Raw genomic sequence first — 19,137 nt, 5'->3', positions numbered from 1 at the left:
GGAGGCTCCTAAGGTATGATTTTTTCAATCTTTAGTAGATAAGATTAATAATAAACTTGTCTTTTAAAAAGGAAAGTTGCTTAGTATGATGGACATAATTCAATTAATAAATTCGGTAATTGTTATAGCTTTTAGGTTTACAAATGACTTATTAAGTTTTTTCTTGAAATGGAAAAATGAATTCAAAAATTTGTTTGGATTCGAGATACACAAAAACACGGGGATTGCTCACTGTTGAATGGTCTATCTTGTGTGGTTCATGTGCTAATATTTTTAGAGGAAGCCAGAGTGAATATATGAGTAGTTTTTAAGCTTTTATAGGAATACAAACTTCTATTTATGCTAAGTTTATAAAGGTTATTAATGCTTTGGAGCATGCTTAGAGATATGACTTTCAGAAGCTTTGGTTAAATAATGATTCTTACTTAGTTTTCTATGTTTTTTTTTTTGGAACAATGTAGTTCTAAACTTCTAATGTTTTTTCCTAAAGAAAATCATTATGATAAATTAGCTAATATATATATATATATATATATATATATATATATTATAATAGGTATAATTTATGTATGTTTCATAAAATGTAATCATGAATTTAATGTGGCCTCTCATATTTTTATTATTTTTTTAATAAATATTCACGGAATGATAAATGATGGATAGACTTTGAAATGTAAAAATAACTTATATTAATTTTTTTAACTACATCAAATTGTCTATAATTTATTTGGTTATGTAAACTCAATCTTAAGTTCGATATTAACGAAATATATTTTATTAAAATATAATAATTTAGATATTGTAGCCGTTCAAACTGCTGTGTAGTAACTACATCCGAAACTAGAAAGATAATAAACAGACTGTGGTACGACCCAGTGGTGAAAGAGAGAATGGAAGCGCTAAGACTGTGCACTCTAACATGGAACCCACTGAAGCACTTCTTTCACTCTCACGCATTTCGTCGAACACCTCGAACGCTCGTTTTCCGCGCCTGCTCATCTTCCACCACCGCTGATACCAGGGCTGCCGGTCGCAATCGCCGGAACTCGGCGTCGTCGTCTACAACTTCGACTTCCGATAGGGACGCCATTCGAGCCATACGCTTGAAGAAGGTACGTGGCTCTCGCTCACTTGCAACGGTGTCGTGTTCTTCCGTTTTCTTCTAATTGCTGTGTTTTGAATTGGAAAATTGTGCGTTGTGTGGTTTTTCGTTGAACTTCAATGCTGGAATGATATCAATTGCCTTGTAGTTAATTTTGTGATAAAAAACTTATCTGTTCTCCCGGCTTATTGACAGTTCTAGCAAAATGAGAATATCATGTGTGTAAAAAAGGAATAGTTTAAGACTAATTTTACTTAGCGGCTTTTTTTCTGCTGGGGATAGAATGCAAAATTGAATGCATGGTTCGGACAATGTAAAGATTTTGGTTGAGATGTAGTGTTTGCCGGATAACTAACAAACTAAGGGTCTTTATTTTTAGATTGTCTTAATGTTTGTAGAAAGGATTATCATTTTTGACAATCCTTCTTTGTGGTTATTTGTAGGTTGAAGAATTGAGAAGCAAGGGGCTTGATCCGTATGCTTATGAATGGGACAAAACTCACGGTGCTAGTCAGCTGCAAGATATCTACATAGATTTGGCAAATGGTGAGGAAAAAAATAGTGAGAGTGACCACGTATCTGTTGCGGGAAGAATTGTGGCCAGGAGGGCATTTGGAAAGCTTGCATTTCTCACACTAAGAGATGATTCTGGGTCAATTCAGGTTTTGTTTAACTCTTTTTGTACATTCAAGGTAGTGAGTATGTAAATATTGTAAGTGGGGACATTTATAAGCTATTGTGAGCTGCCTGTATTTATGTAAATTAGGAAACCATTTTTCGTTATAGTTATGAAGCATATTATGAATAAGAGCCCCCATTGTGTAATTTAAACACACGAATATGTTCCCTTGTTCTCTCACTTTCTCAGCATGCTGTCTAAATCTTTTAAAGAGACAAACCCTGAATAGGATATTTACGTAATCTCTAAAAGTGACTTTAAACTAAGACATGTAGGGCTTTTGTAAGCTTATGGTATGTTATCATGTTTCTTTGTTGTTATTGCAGTTTTAATTTTTAGATGCATATTTTATTCATCTAGAGATTGAAATTACTGTCCTTCTGTAAAGTGAATGGTATATAGAGCGGCTAACTGAAGTTTTTAAAATCTATGATTTCAGCTCTATTGTGATAAGGAGAGACTCATAGGGGATCAGTTTGAACAGTTAAAGGCACATGTTGATATTGGTGATATATTAGGTGTAAGAGGAACAATAAAACGCACAGAAAAAGGTATTTAACTAATCATCTTATTAAATGATTAGGCTAAAAGTATGCTTTTAGTAAATTGACATGGCTTGCACTTGCAACATGCTATATCTTGTGCCCATAATTTATAATTTATCCCAGATGTTATCTTAGAGTAAATAAAGGTAAGAACTTGCAGTAATTCTATGACTTTTGTATGTTTTTGAATTCCCATGCATATGCCCTTTCTAAGATTATATAAAAATTGAGATACTGAAAGTTTTCTGCTGATGTGATACATACACAAATTCTAGTATGTTAGAAAATATGAGAGTTCAGGGGACATGATTAAATTTACAAGAAGGTTTTCTCTTTAAAGGTAAAAGAGGTTACAAATGTAAACAACATGTTTACCCAAATTGGAAGTCTCGAGCTATCTCTAGGTGGATTAAACCTAGAGATATTATGTTTTAAAATATTTGCTGAAAGTTGTTGTATTATGTTATACTGGAGTTTTCTCAGCCTTCTTTGATTTCATATATGATTTTTTGTCTTATGAGTGTCTATCTACTGAAGATTTCTAGTATATGTCATACCTGTAATTACTCTTTCAAGTTGCTAAGGATTGGTAAGGATAACTGCAGACTGAGAAATAGTTAATTCCTGAGATTGATAACCTTTCTCTGCTGGATCAAATATGCTCTTTGACAAATGCCAGATGATAGCCTGATTGTTATGAAACATTTGAACATCTTCTCATGTTTTTTTCTGGTCTTACTTCAGGAGAACTTTCTGTGTGTGTCCAATCTTTTGCAATCCTTACAAAATCTCTGCTTCCACTTCCTGACAAATATCATGGACTAACTGATATAGATAAACGTTATCGACAGAGGTAAGCTCATACTTTAATGTGTTTATTTCCTTACCTATTGAAATCACTGTTATATACTACTACATTTGTTATTTTATTAGTGACTATGATTATAATTCTTCTATACAATTATTTTTTTTCCTTTATCTAGTTCATTCTAATTTTGTAATAGGATATCTACATCTACTCCTGTTCTTTCTTGTTTCTCATCTCTGTAAATTATCTTCATCTTTCAAATCTTTTAATGGATTATATTTTTTATTTATTTCTTATTTTTTGAAGTATGACTTATATAATATCTTATTCTTTCTTTTTATTTTTGTGCATTTATTTCTTATTACTTCTCTGTTCCACGTCTTCTCTAATTATCCCTCGCACTTTTGGACTATCAATTGATTAGCTATGATTAAAATGTTTCTTCACTGTTTATTGTGGACTTGTGGTTAGGTACGTAGATATGATCGCAAATCCAGAGGTAGCCGATGTATTCCGTAAAAGAGCAAAGGTGGTTCATCTACCAAACTTTTTTATCTCTTAAGAGTTTAAACCCAATGGCATTCAACTGTTTTAAATTTGACATTAAATAATTGTAAAGTTGTAGACGCATTAAGTTTATCCTCAATCAGGTTCTCATGTCTCCTAATTGAGCCATAACTTTTTTTTGTTTCCGTGTTTCTTATTGAGTTAATTGAGATATCTTATTCTCACCTTCTTGTGCTGTGCCTATTTTCTATTGTTCTTTTCTATAGATAAGTGGACTATAGAAACAGATCAAGCTGAACAATTTATTCTATAAATTCATGGGAGGATGTCAAGGGTCAAAACTACAATTCTTGAGCAAAAGTGAAAGGAGTCTAGGAATTGAACTCAGTGGAATACGTGAATAACAAAGACAATTAGGTTATAATTGCATTTTGAGTTCTGAGGGGAGTGTGTTCAGCCCGAGAATGTCTTACACTTTTAACATTTTTCTTCTCCAAAAGAAACTAGACTAAGAGAGTAAAAGAATTATGGTCATCATGTTGTTCGGTGTAGAATTTTGATAAACCTATGATGGTAAAGTTCAACCTCAGTGACCAGCTTGGTCTTGCGTAATGGGTTTGAATCCAGAAAAAAAGTCTTTTTGCATATGCGTAATGACCCTCCCCCATAACATCTCATAGCAAGGAGCCCTCTGGCGTTGTGGTACATAATTTTCCTTACTATTGGTAAAAGAATGATGTTCAGTATGTCTACTTTGGGTTGTAATACATTATAAAATATGTTTACATTTCTTTTTCTTAAAATCTTGTTGCTGTAAGTGTAATGATACTTTTTTATTTTTGCCTTAATTATATATTTGATTGAATTTGATTTGAATGAAGATTTAGAATTTTGGTTTCAGGGATCATAGGCTCAATTTCTGTCCGTTTAGACTGATTAACAAACTTCTCTTATGTATTTCCTGAGCAAGTAACTTGATCGAAATCGATCTTCTAATCAATTTCATTCAAATAGGTTGTATCAGAGATACGGAGGACAATGGATTCTTTAGGTTTTGTTGAAGTTGAAACTCCAGTTTTGCAGGTTTGTGATTTTAATGTACCTACCCTGGCTGCATATTTTTATTTACATAGAAGTGCATCTTCAAATGTTGGGGACTCTACTAGCTGTTTGATATATGCTGTTTATATTTATGCAAAGATCATGGATCTTTTAGAACTTTTGATCTAACAGGCTAGCTTGATACATGATCTTTCTAGTTTGGTTATTTCATATTTATGCATTGTACTGGATCTCATGAAAGTCAGATTGATATAGGGGTTATAAGATTTCAATTAAATGGCATAGGGGAACCTGTCAAATTTGTACTGTTATTATGCCATTGTTGGCTTTGTTTTCACGCATCTAACTATTTGGGCTAACTGCAACTCCAAGTCACCTCTTTTCAGTTTTGCTTGTCTCCTGAATTTGTTTCAATCCTTCATTATCAATCAAGACGAAGTACCAAACATTTGATGATAACTATAGTGGTGCTATTGCTAGTTTTTTTATCTAATAGCCATTTGTTTTTAGAAATTTATTTTGTCATCATGTTTAATTGTATTTATGTCTTACGCTTTCATGTTTGGCTTCTTTTCCAATTCACCAACTCCTTTTCTTCTATTATTTATTATTTTGAGTATTTTTGTGCCTTAAATACAGTAATGAAATTATATGAAAAATTTCAAAATAGTAATTAAGGTACCATTCAAATTTTGGACCTTTTCTATGGATTGTACCATATGCTCTTTCAGTCTCAACTCTCAATACAACTGCTAAGTGATAAATGATGTAATTACTCTCTGAAAGGCATTTTATTGTAATTTTATTAATTATGATACATAGGAGTGTGGCATTTGTACATGGAAGTTTTTTTTGTCCTGAAACTGATTAAGTTCATTGACTAGGGAGCAGCTGGGGGAGCAGAAGCCAGACCTTTTATAACATACCATAATTCTCTTGGAAGAGACTTATATCTGAGAATTGCTACTGAATTACATCTTAAGAGAATGCTGGTGAGATTTGACATATTTGTTATTTCTGAAGTCTTGCTCAGAGAAGCATTCTTTTTTGAACAGGAAGGAAGTATCGAGGGGTTCACCCAGCAGGGGTGCAATTATTTGTTTAATAAAGGAAAATACATCAAGTATTCATTCTGAATGTCACGCAAATGAATAAAATTACTGGTCAAAATGTTGTTTCTTTTTATCAAATTTTTAAATTGCCGTGGGAATACTGAAATTTTACTCTTGACAATACTAACAATTAGAAAACGTTGTCTGTTCTTTTAAGGATATTTTCATTCGTATTAGCTGCAAAAAAAAAATTAAATGTTTTCATCTAGAATATGGCATATATTCTTCAAGCTATAAATTTGAAAGTGGCTTGATTAATATGGATGTTATTTTTCTAGTGAAGTCATTAACCATTTTAATCTTTTTCTTTATGGTAGGTGGGTGGCTTTGAAAAAGTATACGAGATTGGTCGAATATTTAGGAATGAAGGAATTTCAACTCGACATAATCCTGAATTTACAACTATAGAGGTAAGTGTTTAGATTCTGGAGGTGAATTTTTAATCTTCCGTTACATAGGAACTGCAGTTCTATAGCAGAAGCGGAAAACCTGGATCCAATAACAATAACAACTAGCTGTTAATATGAGAGGAGAAAAAGAAGAATAGCTGAAGAGGACAGGAAGTGGAAAATTGAGTTGTGGGGGGGGATATGGAAAATTTGGTGGCATTAGCTTGGCGATGGTCTGTTTTAGTTTTTGTTCACTTTTTCCGGTGAGGTTTTCATAGTACTATTTAGTTAGTTTTGGTACTTTATGTGAACATACATAACATTTCTCATTTGTTGGCTTTCAAATTGTTTTAACAGTGATCGTTTGATATTTCAATTTGCACATGACCTTTTTCACTATATATTGAATTGCATTCCATTAAATTCTGATATTAGTTAAACTTTAGATGTATGAAGCATACACGGATTATCAAAGTATGATGAGTTTGGCAGAGGAGATTGTCACTCGATGTGCTCTTGCAGTTCATGGGAAGCTTACAGTTGATTATCAGGTAGACGCTGTTCTTACTAAATGTAATCTAGAATTGAATTGGGTAGATATGACAGAAGAGATGCCTAAGCCTTTAGAACGGATAAAACATGTTACTGTATTGTTTATTGTTCAGTGTTTTAATAGGAAGGTGTAGTCCCCCCTTGATTGATCCCCAATTATCGGAGCAAATGTTCGGACTTTGAGCTGTAAGGGAGGGTTAGGATTACCACCATATTATAATTATAATATTTAGATATATGGATGTTCAATTTGACAAAAAATATTCTAGGTTCTGATTGCTTAATTTAAGTAAACATATTATTAATCAACGGGGCTGTCTATTGGCACATAATAAGAGTACAACAGACACATCTGTAAATACTTTATTTAAGTCACTTGAAAAACGATTATGGTATATTTTTTGTGTTTTTGACAATATAAATACTTTCTTTTCCAACAACACCTTTCTATTTTAACTTCTTATGCTGTGCCTTCATGCATAATAGAAAATTCCTTATTCAAATTTAATAAAAATGTTATTCAAATTTTACAATATCATCAAAATTTATAATAGTATGTTATGTTACCTTTTTAGCAATATAATAATTAGTACTCAATATAAAAGAAATATTAAATAATGGCTCTAAAGCCAAAAATAAAAAAATTAATCGTAAACGAGATCACAACTTGAATGAATCCCACAATTATACACCTGTTTTTTTCTTTAAAAGTTTGTTTATTTATAATTTTATTAAAAAGGCAAATAAGTTCTCAATTTTGTTTAATTTATTCAGTTTTTTTTTTTTCTTTTTTACATTGGATACAAGTATACATTTTTCTTTTATTTTCTCGTACAACCAAAAAGACCTCCAAAGCCGTTTCGCAACAAGTGAATTGGTTACATTGATAAAACCACCTTGAGTGTGATTGTGTTATGTCAAAATCAAACAGGCCATTTATTTTCTCTTCACTTAAGTTTTGTCACCTTTTTCGTATTAAGCAACTTCTGTAAAATAAATTGGAAACCCAAAACTTCATTTGTAGTTCACCCAAGGAAAACAATTCACAGTTAAAGGTAGATTTTGAAATTCTTAGAATATAAGAGGAAGCTTCTTTTCATTCTATCAATTATACAACTCAGAAAACTCTAATCTTCATATATTTGTAGTAGTTTATCCAGCCATTATATAACTACAGAGAGTGTTTATACATACACACAAACATATGGGGTGTGTATATATATGTATGTGCATGTGTATGCATATAGGTAATGTACCATCTGAGAACTTTTGTTAAAATGAGAAATAAGAACTATAAAATATAAACATTAGATATATTGTATGGTCAAGAATTGTATTTTTATGGCCAAGATACAGCCGGTGGATGCATTGAGTGGTCATGTGTCCACTCCCTAACTTTTAATCTTGACCAACCATGCGTAGTTTTATAGTCCAAATTTTTAGTTTTTATTTTTCAAAATAGTATCATTTGATACATCCCTTATTTAAGTGCAACTTTCATATTATGAATTACTTTCAAATATCCCTTTTTATTTATCTAATCTTAATTAAACCTACTACCAATTTTATATATTTATCTTCAAATTTGCTCATTCTTCCTTGCAGCCCTTCTGTTCTCATACTGTCAACAGAGGATATCATGTTTACTATATTGCTTTAAAACTTAAAATGAAGTTTTTTTATATATTCTAGACATTTTCTCTGATGTAGTTCCCTCAATGATAGCTTAGCATTAACTAAAAAAATTTAAAGGTCAGCTTTTGTTTGATTAATGATGACATCATACTGAAATTTATTTCCTCATAACAAATTTATTGAAGGTAGTGTAATGATTCCATACAGGGAGTTGAGATATGTCTGGAAAGGCCTTGGAGGAGGGAGACTATGCACAATCTTGTTAAAGAAATTGCTGGGATCGATTTCAATGAATTTGGAGATGATATTGAGGTTGCAAAGCGTGTTACTCTGGATACCCTTGGAAAGAATCTTGATAACAAGGATAAAGGTTCCATTGAAGCATGCCGATCCATTGGCCACCTTCTTAATGAGGTAGATTTTATTCAGAGCATCCAGTTTTTATTCTTTTCATTTGATAAATTTAGTTCTTTTTTGCAATTACATTTTTTCTCCTTTTATATTGATATTCCTTTCTTTTGCACTTTTTGCATTTATTATATTGTCAAATTGATTTGCACACACTAACCAAATTGGTTTTGTTTTGTTTATTTAGGTTTTTGAGATTTTTGTAGAACCAAAGCTCATCCAACCTACTTTTGTTCTAGACTATCCGATTGAGATATCTCCCCTTGCCAAACCACACAGAAGGTAGAAACATCTCAAAATATCAAATAATGTTATTTGCTGTTATTAAAGGTATTTTTATTCTACATACTATGAAATATTAATCTTTTCGAACTTAGAATATTTGTTTCATTGATTAAAACTCATCCCCGGGAATATGAACTCGGGAATGTTGTACTACTTACTTTCTGGCATGCAGTGATTACATTTATTTTAAAAAGGCATCCTGGCCAATCTCAATAAGAAAGTGATGCACAGTTTCTGTTTCTAGATAGTAGCTTCTATCTTACACATGATCCGACATTAGATACACAGGTTTGACTGAGAGGTTTGAACTTTTCATTTGTGGCCGTGAGTTGGGGAATGCATTCTCCGAATTGACTGATCCCATAGATCAGGTAAGATTCAAGTTTTCAAACTTTTCAGATCCAAGTTGCATAGCTTGTGTAGATTTTGCTTATCGTACACTATATATAAGGTGTTTGTCATCATCTGTTTCTCATATTCAACCACTTGAAAAGGGGAAAATAAGATCCTGGTAAAATATAAGAAAATACTATTCTCTGTTATTTTAGAAGTAGGTTTAGGTTCTTGCGGTTGTTAGTTCAGAGGAGTTTATTTATCTTTTCCTTATTCTTTTTCTGCAATTACCTTAACAAGATAGATGACATATTGGATAATAAGTTCAGTATCATTTATGAAAATTTGATGACATACCAACAGGAAAACAAGTCAAACTTGGTGCTGCATCATAATCAAATTGGTGCTTTGTGCATTAACTGCATGCGATTTCTCCTTTTTTTTTCACATCCAAATTTAAGTTCACTATTTTTTTCACATCCAATTTTAATTTCACAGCTACTCTTCTTCAACTTCACATGGATAACCAAGTTAGGTATTTGGAACCAAAAATAAAGAGAAACTTGAATGGTTCGTTAATCTGTTCCAGATACCACCAGAAATAGAAAATGACTTTGCCCCACCTGTTTGGAAAAAGAATGAACTCTAATGGTTTCTTCTCTGAACTTAATTAACTGTCTCAATTTAATTATGGTTTCTTCTCTGAACTTGGTAGAGGGGGCGCTTGGAAGATCAAATTAAACAGCATGAAAAGAAGAGGTCAGCTATTTCGGCAAATGATGATAAAAAGGAAGGAAAGGATGATGAAGATGACTCGTATGAAGTAACTCTTGATGATGACTTTCTCACAGCTTTGGAATACGGAATGCCTCCAGCTTCGGGAATGGTATGGTAACTAGTCTGCATTGTGTATCTTTCTATAGTTGTGGAACTTACCCTTTATTTTTTCTTGTGGTATTCACATGGTCACGTATTGAAGGCACTGATTCTGTCCAATGCAATCAACAATTATCTTGGCTTGAGATCAACTTAATAATAGATTATTTTCCTGATAGTGTCAATTTTTAAGAGCAAAATCATCATGTTCAATTTAATCATAACCATTCTTTATTTTAAAATGTTACTTTACTAAATACAGTGTTGTAAAGGTCCTTTATGATTTTCGTCGTGTATATTCTCATGTTTACTTTTCATCTTCAAATTTATGTTTCAATAGTTTATTGAATTTCATATTGAAGAACATATGTATTAGAAATAAATGAATTATAAGCTATTACTGGAATTCCAATGCTTGTGTATGAGTGATATAATTAGTGTAATAGGCAACAACCATGGTGTATGCAAGCTAATGCTTTCACTTCTCTGAATTGTGATGTTAACAATCTTTGTCAGCATTGTTTGAACCACAAAGTGTTAGAATAGCAAATTGGTTTTCCTTTCCTGTTGTAGTCTTTTAATTGCCATTTACAAATCCAGGGACTTGGAATTGATAGGCTCGTGATGCTTTTGACAAATTCTCCCAGTATTCGAGATGTTATCGCCTTCCCAGTACTCAAGCTGCAGCAATAGTGATAGCTTTGTGAGTTCACTTTTTGCTCTTTCCTAAATGTTAGTGTTGAGTGGCCTTAATTATATATGAAATCATTTGTAGAACATGTAACAAGATCAAGTTATTTATTATTCCCTCAAATTACCTGTTTGGGAGTTTTGATTTCTGGTAAGGCAAAATATGTCACTTGGAATATAAAAAAAGGATTAGTAATTCTTCTCCTACAATATCATTATTATTGTTTTCTAGAAGAAAGTTAAGTTGATTGTAATGTATTTTATGTGTGAAGAAAATTATTATAAAGGACATCAAATACAGAATTTGATTAAAAGAATTACAAATAACAGTACCAAATTTTAGCCTGTAAATACAGGTGACCATGAAAAAGAAAAACAGAGAATGGAGAGTGTGAATGATTTTCACCTGATTGTATATTGAAAGTTAAATATATTCTTAAGAGATGAATATTATAAAAAAAAAAATCCATGATTTTTATATGAAAAAATTCATATTTTTTTTAAGAAAATCATTTTGTACTTTGAATTTCATATATTAAAAGAAAAATAAATTTATCATATTAAATTTTTTATCATTAATTAATTTATACATTTTAAATTTTATATTTCACGATTTTATTTTTTTTTACATTTTCTGTATTTTATTTTTTGAATAATTGCCGAAAATGGATCTAGTATTTTAATTTTTTAAGGATTTGTAAATAAAAAATGAATCATCCAATTCGAATCGTTCTTTATTTGTTTGGATAAATTGTTTCTAAGAAAAAAAGAGAATCCAATTTTAATTGAACTTCTAGCTATTTTAATTTGTTAATTAAATGACATTTTAAGTACAATCCGATTTAAAAGCAAACATTTATATCTTACTAGTGCATTCTTTCTAACTTTCTACTTCACTTTTATTTTTAATTTTTAATTAAAATTATTTTTTAAAAGTACTAAATGTCAATAAAAAAAAGTATGTGAAAATAAACATTTAGGTATATCTTCCTACAATATGAATGATTTCATCCAAAGACAAAAAATTAAGCACTATTTATTATAATATTATTAAAATTCATATGTAATATAAAACAATAACCGTTGCTTTTTTCATTTATGATCATTAAGTAATTAAAAAATAATATAAAAAATACTTTTTTTTCCATATTATATTAAATTAATTTTGCTATTTTTTTCATACAAATTATAAAAAAATATAATTTATTATTCAATATTATATAATTATCTTATGTGAGTAATAACTTAAGGACAAAAATAATAATTATTTAATAAAATAATATAAAGTTTAGTATTCTTAATATATTGAGATTTCATAATTGAGAAAAGTAAATTACATCACATTACTTAATTGAGTTACACACTAAAAAAAAATTCAATATATTTATTTAAATATTTTTAGGGTTAAATATGTTTTTAGTCTTTATATTTTGGACGATTTTGGTTTTAGTCTTTTTTTTCAAATTAAGTTATAATTTAGTCCTTCAACTTTAGAAAACTCTGATTTTAGTCATTTTTAAAATCAGAGTTTTCTAAAGTTGAAGGACTAAATTGTACGAGACTAGAACCAAAATCGTCCCAAAAATATAGAGACTAAAAACATATTTAACCCATATTTAACCCATATTTTTACTTATGCTTCTACAAACTATATATACAACTAAATTTATCATGATTTTTTCTACAAACTATATATACAACTAAATTTATCATGATTTTTTTTTTTAATATTTCAAAATAATACAATACTGTATGAATCTAATTGTCAAGGACAAGACAAGTAAAACCTTCTAAGGATAAACTAAACAAGAAAGGTCTGAAAGATCAAAACCCTACCGCACACACACACTGTTTAAGTCTTTGCAGAGGCACTGCATTTCCATTTCCAAAGAGAGAGAAGAAGAAGAAATTCAATGGCAGCAACGACAGAGGTTGAGAAGAAGAATCTAGAAGAGGAGGCCGAACAAGTCGTTAATCCATGGGAGGTTTCTTCAAAAGGCAAAATCGACTACGACAAACTCATCGACCGTTTTGGTTGCCAGAAGCTCGACGACGCTCTCATTTCGCGTCTCGAACGCCTCACCTCGCGCACGCCTCACGTTTTTCTACGACGCCGCGTTTTCTTCGCCCACCGGTACCTCCATTTCCTTCGTTCACTCCTTCATTTGCTTAAACGGTGATTTGAGAGTATCGTTTAAGTGTTGCAGCGATTTCGCGGAGATTCTGGATGCGTACGAGAGAGGCGATAAGTTTTACTTATACACTGGGCGCGGACCTTCCTCCGAATCGTTGCACTTGGGACATTTGATTCCCTTCATGTTCACTAAGTGAGTGAGTTCGCCTGTCATTTTTTTATAGGTTGACTGGGTTTCATTTTTTTTATTTAAGTGGAAATTTGACGAAAGATTGTAAATATATTGTGTAGGCAATATCTATTAGAATTTCCGTGTTAGTGTAGTTTGCTTTTTGTATTGATGTAGTCATTTTCATAAACGATAGGTTAAGAGAGTTTTACCATGATAATTGATTGAAACTAGATGTTTAAGTTGTGGGTCAAGCTTGAAAAGGGAGGTGAATTCTCAATTCTTGTGATTGCTCTGGATGTTTTTTTGATTTGGCGGAAAATGGTATGTAGGTATTTGCAAGATGTGTTTAAGGTTCCTCTGGTTATACAGCTCACTGATGATGAAAAGTTCTTCTGGAAAAATCTTACTGTAGAGGAGTGCCGAAGACTTGCAAGGGAGAATGCAAAGGACATCATTGCTTGTGGTTTTGACATTTCAAAGACGTTCATCTTCTCTGATTTTAATTATGTTGGCGGGTGAGTGATAAATGCAGTATTTCCCTGATATATGCCGATTTATTAAATCATGGATTAGTTAAAGTTTAAGGGATTTTATTGAGAATGTTTAGTTATACATTATTAGAATTAGTTGAATCTCAGGCATGGTTTTCTCTTATTCAGCAAAAAGTTCTCCAGTTTATCCAGAACACTGCACAGAATTTCTTTCCAAGATGAAGTTTTCTCATAGAAATTTTAAGTTCAGAAACCTTTAATGTGCGAGCATTTTTAATGTTTTTGAGTCTCATTCTTATATTTAAAAGTGAATGACTGTTTAAACTAATTTGGAGCTTTTATCATACCATAATTAAAAGAGAAAATACTGAGTAAATATTTTATGTTTTGGAATAAACTGTCGCGTGAGAAATTTCCCAATCTCTTTTACTGTTTTACTTTGAATTACGTAAAGTAAATCTTCTGTCGTATAAGGATAATTTTCCTTTTCAGTTCCTTTTACAAGAACATGTGTGAGGTTGCATCACGTGTGACTTATAACCAGGCTGTTGGTATCTTTGGTTTTGCTGGGGAAGATCATATTGGAAAAGTTAGTTTTCCTCCTGTGCAGGTATGGTCCATGTCTTCTCTTTACAGAATGATCCCTAACTTTACATTTTGGTTACTGTAGTTGGGCTATTAGTTGGCTTCCTGAGTCATTTCTCTTATTTGCTGATACATAATGTACTGTTATCAATTACATGCAATAGCGGCACTATTCATATTTTGTTCTTAATAGGTTCATGAAAGTTTGTCCTTAACAATAATTTGAACATATTTGTGATCTATTGACAATGGAACTTTAACATCATGATGATGAAACTATATATATTCTTCTGTGCGTATAATGCTGTGTAAGTTTGTTTTTCCTAGTTATAATTGAATCCATTTAATTTAATAATAGTACATATTTTGAATTTTCTACATGGTGATGACTGTATGTGCTTCTTTTGTCTATGTAGGCCGTTCCATCATTTCCCAGTTCATTTCCTCACCTATTTTCTGGAAAAGAGAATCTCCGTTGTTTAATTCCTTGTGCGATTGACCAGGTCAGTTGGACATCAATGCAAATATATGCTAGTTGATTTGGCTGAAGATTAACGTGTATGGCAATGGTCAGATGTGATTACTGTGAAAATTTATTCTTGTCCAAATTCTCTTCATTCCTGTAAATATTTAAAGAAAAATGTCATAAAAAGGATCTGTTCCAACTTAAAGCATATAACATTTCTCAAATGCATGTGAACATCTCGGTCTGTTATTTTCTTTCTAGTGTTCATCTTATTCTTTGTAATAGCATTTTTTATGACATATTCAGGATCCCTATTTTAGAATGACACGTGATGTTGCTCCTCGAATGGGTTTCAACAAGCCAGCCTTGATAGAATCTTTATTCTTCCCTGCATTACAGGTATTGCGTTGCAAAACATGCTACTTTATCAAATTGATTAAGAGAGCTGCTGATATTCATCATTCTACTAACCTAATTGAGCTCTTAATTCTCTCCAGTCAATTTTTGCTTTGTTTTATTATGAACTGTGTTTTACAAAAGCCTAAGCTGTTGGGTTAAGTACTCTGCTGCCATAAGCATTCTTGGCTAACTTTTACAATGCACATTCTCTGGCCTATGGGACACCAACTTCAGATGCCCACAATAAATACCTTCTTGCAAACAAACTCAAAATATAACATTATGCTAACATAAATTTACGAAATATAAGTTTTTACTACTACATCTCGCAACTTGATGTGTTTACATTGTCAACAAACAGTTATCTTCGGGTCCCTAGGCTTTGTCAACGCTTACCTACCGTGCTTGTGCATCTCTGCATGCACATTCTCATAATCTTTCATGACTGGAGTTACTAGGTCAGGCAGCAGGTCTTTGGCGTTCATTGAATTGAGAACCACCATCGCTTGTCCTAGTCATATCAATTTGCACATATAAGAAAGACAAGCATATTAGGAAAAGCACTCAATGCAGGTAATTAAAACATTAAAAATACACGGAGTAATTTTCCAGATTACAAAACCCTATTCAAAACCTTCAATTTATTTTTCTAATCTTAGATTACACAATCTGGAATGTATTTTAAGATTGAGCAATCTGGAGTGTCTCTCGACAAAACCAAAACAACAAGAATTCACGATGCACAGAAGCTTATTATCTCTTCCATGTTTCTGGAGGTGGCACTGATTGGACCAAAATAGGCAATGGTGGTCAGAAGGGTTAATGCATATGGCACAAGCTTGGACTGCAATGTGTACGGAGGTGTAGACAGCAAAGAGAATAGGGTTTATTTAGTTTTGTATTTGGGCAAAGGGATGTTTTGGTGTTTACACACAGTCCACGGGAGTAGGAAGGAGCCTAAATTTAGTTGTGACTTTTGGGTCATTTGGAGTTCAAAACCCCAAAACTATCTAATAACATAAACGTATGCTAACACAAAAAAGAGACATTGCTCCCACAATGCCCCATGGTGTCTTTGTTCATGAACGAGTATGGAGAGGGGAGCCAGAATCATATAATATTCTGCATGATGGGTTGGGATTTTGTTCTGTCAACCATGATCTCACATCTTTAAAATATAATTATTTTCAGGGGGAAACAGGAAAAATGTCTGCCAGTGATCCCAATTCTGCAATATATGTGACTGATTCTGCAAAAGATATAAAGAACAAGGTGCTACTGAAATTACTCTATTTAAAGTTTTTTTTTATCTGTTAATTTTGTTGCTTATATACAAGTCTTGTAGATTTATTTGTTCATTGTGACAAAAGTTAGCAGTAGGTTCTTCTTTCTTTAATTGCTTGTTTTGTTGAGGAATCTTGGGTGACAAGGTAAATCTACTTGTTGACATTGGTGTTTGTGTATTGTGTATAATTTTTCTAAGCAACATCTGTGTGATTTTTTCTGCCCTCGTTTGGTTATTTTCACCAAGTGTATGTGTCGCTCTCTTCAGGTAAACAAGCATGCATTTTCTGGTGGGCAAGATTCGGTTGAGAAACATAGGCAATTGGGGGCAAATCTTGAGGTAACGGAATTATTGCCGGTTCATAAATAATGCAGTTTACATGTATTAGATGTATAAACCTCATCGTTTATTTAATGTTTTCCCCCTTACCTAAATTATGAAAAGTGATAGAATGAAGAAGGATTAAGAAGGCACGAGTATTATAATATTCCTAGTAAAATTGAAACGAAAGATTAAACTCTTTTTTGTCTAATAAATTGTTTTGCCTTTCTTTTAGTGCTCCCGTCTTTACATCCTGTTACAGTCCAAGAATTTTGACCTTTTGTAGCATGATTCAGGTAGATATACCAATCAAATACCTAACTTTTTTCTTAGAAGATGATGCTGAACTTGAACACATTAAAAAGGTCCGGTTTCTATCATTTTCCCCAATTTGTTTAATAATACAAATAGCACAAGGAGGAACCCTTTGATTTTTTTCCCCTAACTTGTTCTGTTATTCTCTTGTAGGAATATGGAGAAGGGCGCATGCTAACGGGTGAGGTAAAGCAACGGCTAATTCAAGTCTTGACTGAAATAGTGGAGAGACATCGTAGGGCTCGGGCTTCTGTGACTGAAGAGGTATGCATTCAACAATAATGGATGTCATTGCATAGATGCCTATGCTACAAGAGTGAAATAATAATACAAGGGAAAAATAAGTTGACATTTCGATTGTTAATTGCATAATCTTGAGTATTGCCTAAACCAATTATTAACCTGGGTGAGAGGAAAGTCTTGGGTGGAATTAAGAAAACCCTTACTGTTGAATATTGCTAGAACACCTGAAACTTGTTTACTCTTAGATTAGATTTTGTTTACTGAAAAAATGCCTCCATTCCACCAATATATGTGTGTATTTGTGTCTGGGTGTTCACAGTTGAAAAAGTAGCATTTATTAGTGTTCAAAATTTTGACGGAATATGGTCAATATTCGCACTACATATTTGGTTGGGTGGAATTGTTTTACGAAAACATGGTTGGCTGTATTCATGTATATGGTGCAAAACTTACATATTCTCTTTTTCCATAATTCTTTCAGATGGTGGATGCATTTATGGCTGTCAGACCACTTCCCCACATGTTTGACTGAAGTCATCCTGCATTTGTTTGCCCAAAATTGCTGAGATCCACTTGTTTGCCAACCGGGGCTTTTTCTCACCATGAAAAGGGGTTTTCTACTACGATTTTGTTGCATAGACTTGCTATCATCAAAATTTGTACCATTTTTTACTACCATCTGACAATTAAAATGGTAAGGAACTTGGTTCTTTTAAGTTATATGAAAGGAAAAAAATTGATTAGCATTGGAAAACCTTTGTCATCACGAGTTTGCAGTTTAATTGGGTTCGAGTTGGTTAACGTATGAATGAAGTTCTATAAAATGTCATAATAGATTTTGTAATTAACATTATCTTTTCTGTTATAACTGCAAGACGATTGAAAAGTGTTCGTGAATTTAGAGTCGAAGACCACAGCACAGTTTTATGGATACAAGATGCATTCGGAACTTTTTATGATCCCACCAGTAAAAGATTGATTTTGTTTCTTGTATCCCCATCGTTACAATGTGTCTGTATAATATTTTGATTTTGATTCACACTTTCTCGATTCAAATTTAAGTGAAATAAAGTTACGATTCATGGATTTATATGTAAGTAGATTTAGATGCAAGTAGATTAGGGTTATGATCGATAAATTTAAGTTAATTTGAATAAGATAAATATGTCTGTAGTTTTTAAATTTCAATAGAAAATTAGAATTTATTTGTATTTCAAACTATGATATAATTTTGTTTTTAAAATTTAAAAATGAATAGATATAATTTTTTTAACTTAACAATGTAATTTGTTTATAAAAGTTTTAAATTGACATTTTAGTTGATACAGGATAAATAAATTAAATGTAGAGATGAGAAGGGATTGAATATGTATAAGATCTATAAAAGAAAAATTTGTTTTATTACTTGTCTCATTACTTTTTGGAGGTCAATAAAAAAATATTCGGTTTTTTTTATATCTGTAAATACACATAGGATGTATATATTATATATATATATAAACATCCTCTGTGTGTTTACAGGTATAGAAAAAACTGAGTATTTATATTTATATATATATATATATATATATATTATATTAATTTTAAATAAAATTACTTTAAATAAATATAAAATTAAATAAAACATTATTTTTAAAATATAACGCAAATCAAATTATTTACTAAAATGTTAATGTTGAATCACGGCAAAATATTAGAAAGGAGGATGACTTTTGTAAATGATTTTTGCTGGAGTTAGACAGT

General features: G+C 31.7%; 2 protein-coding genes across 4 annotated transcripts; both read left to right on the top strand.

Moving 5' to 3' along the window:
* Window positions 1-831: 831 nt before the first annotated feature.
* LOC106773016 (lysine--tRNA ligase, chloroplastic/mitochondrial) lies at window positions 832-11,238 on the top strand. Of its 2 annotated transcripts, XM_014659678.2 has the most exons (14): window positions 835-1,112; window positions 1,546-1,764; window positions 2,221-2,332; window positions 3,071-3,179; window positions 3,606-3,663; window positions 4,656-4,724; window positions 5,588-5,695; window positions 6,133-6,225; window positions 6,651-6,755; window positions 8,599-8,805; window positions 8,987-9,081; window positions 9,365-9,455; window positions 10,133-10,303; window positions 10,894-11,238. In XM_014659678.2, the coding sequence occupies exons 1-14, from the start codon at window positions 891-893 to the stop codon at window positions 10,984-10,986; spliced, it is 1,752 nt and encodes a 583-aa protein (XP_014515164.1). In that variant the 5' UTR covers window positions 835-890; the 3' UTR covers window positions 10,987-11,238. The 2 variants fall into 2 exon arrangements, with proteins under 2 accessions (XP_022642022.1, XP_014515164.1); XM_022786301.1 differs by lacking the exons at window positions 10,133-10,303; window positions 10,894-11,238 and having other exon boundaries at window positions 832-1,112; window positions 9,373-9,455.
* A 1,537-nt stretch (window positions 11,239-12,775) lies between these two features.
* Window positions 12,776-18,480, top strand: LOC106774304 (tryptophan--tRNA ligase, cytoplasmic). Of its 2 annotated transcripts, XR_001376731.2 has the most exons (12): window positions 12,776-13,117; window positions 13,191-13,310; window positions 13,619-13,804; window positions 14,273-14,390; window positions 14,782-14,868; window positions 15,138-15,230; window positions 16,422-16,502; window positions 16,783-16,854; window positions 17,133-17,201; window positions 17,305-17,415; window positions 17,876-18,088; window positions 18,270-18,480. XR_001376731.2 is itself a non-coding variant. In XM_014661253.2 (11 exons), exons 1-11 carry the CDS (start codon window positions 12,897-12,899, stop codon window positions 17,924-17,926), a joined length of 1,209 nt encoding a protein of 402 aa, XP_014516739.1. In that variant the 5' UTR covers window positions 12,776-12,896; the 3' UTR covers window positions 17,927-18,480. The 2 variants fall into 2 exon arrangements, 1 of the variants encoding a protein (XP_014516739.1); XM_014661253.2 differs by having other exon boundaries at window positions 17,876-18,480.
* The last annotated feature ends 657 nt before the right edge of the window (window positions 18,481-19,137 follow it).

Source organism: Vigna radiata, chromosome 9 (assembly GCF_000741045.1).
Source record: "Vigna radiata var. radiata cultivar VC1973A chromosome 9, Vradiata_ver6, whole genome shotgun sequence".
Lineage (NCBI taxonomy): Eukaryota > Viridiplantae > Streptophyta > Magnoliopsida > Fabales > Fabaceae > Vigna > Vigna radiata.
The sequence above is the reverse complement of the archived record's forward strand: the minus strand, read 5'-3'. Positions and strand labels throughout refer to the sequence as shown.

What these genes read in the sequence shown, in the direction of transcription:
- LOC106773016 (XM_014659678.2), top strand. Translation starts at nt 891, where the DNA reads ATGGAAGCGCTAAGACTGTGCACTCTAACATGGAACCCACTGAAGCAC. An exon ending in GAGCCATACGCTTGAAGAAG is followed by an intron (nt 1,113 to 1,545) that starts GTACGTGGCTCT and finishes GGTTATTTGTAG; the next exon opens with GTTGAAGAATTGAGAAGCAA. An exon ending in AGCTTACAGTTGATTATCAG is followed by an intron (nt 6,756 to 8,598) that starts GTAGACGCTGTT and finishes GATTCCATACAG; the next exon opens with GGAGTTGAGATATGTCTGGA.
- LOC106774304 (XM_014661253.2), top strand. Translation starts at nt 12,897, where the DNA reads ATGGCAGCAACGACAGAGGTTGAGAAGAAGAATCTAGAAGAGGAGGCC. An exon ending in TATTCTTCCCTGCATTACAG is followed by an intron (nt 15,231 to 16,421) that starts GTATTGCGTTGC and finishes AATTATTTTCAG; the next exon opens with GGGGAAACAGGAAAAATGTC. An exon ending in AATTGGGGGCAAATCTTGAG is followed by an intron (nt 16,855 to 17,132) that starts GTAACGGAATTA and finishes AGCATGATTCAG; the next exon opens with GTAGATATACCAATCAAATA.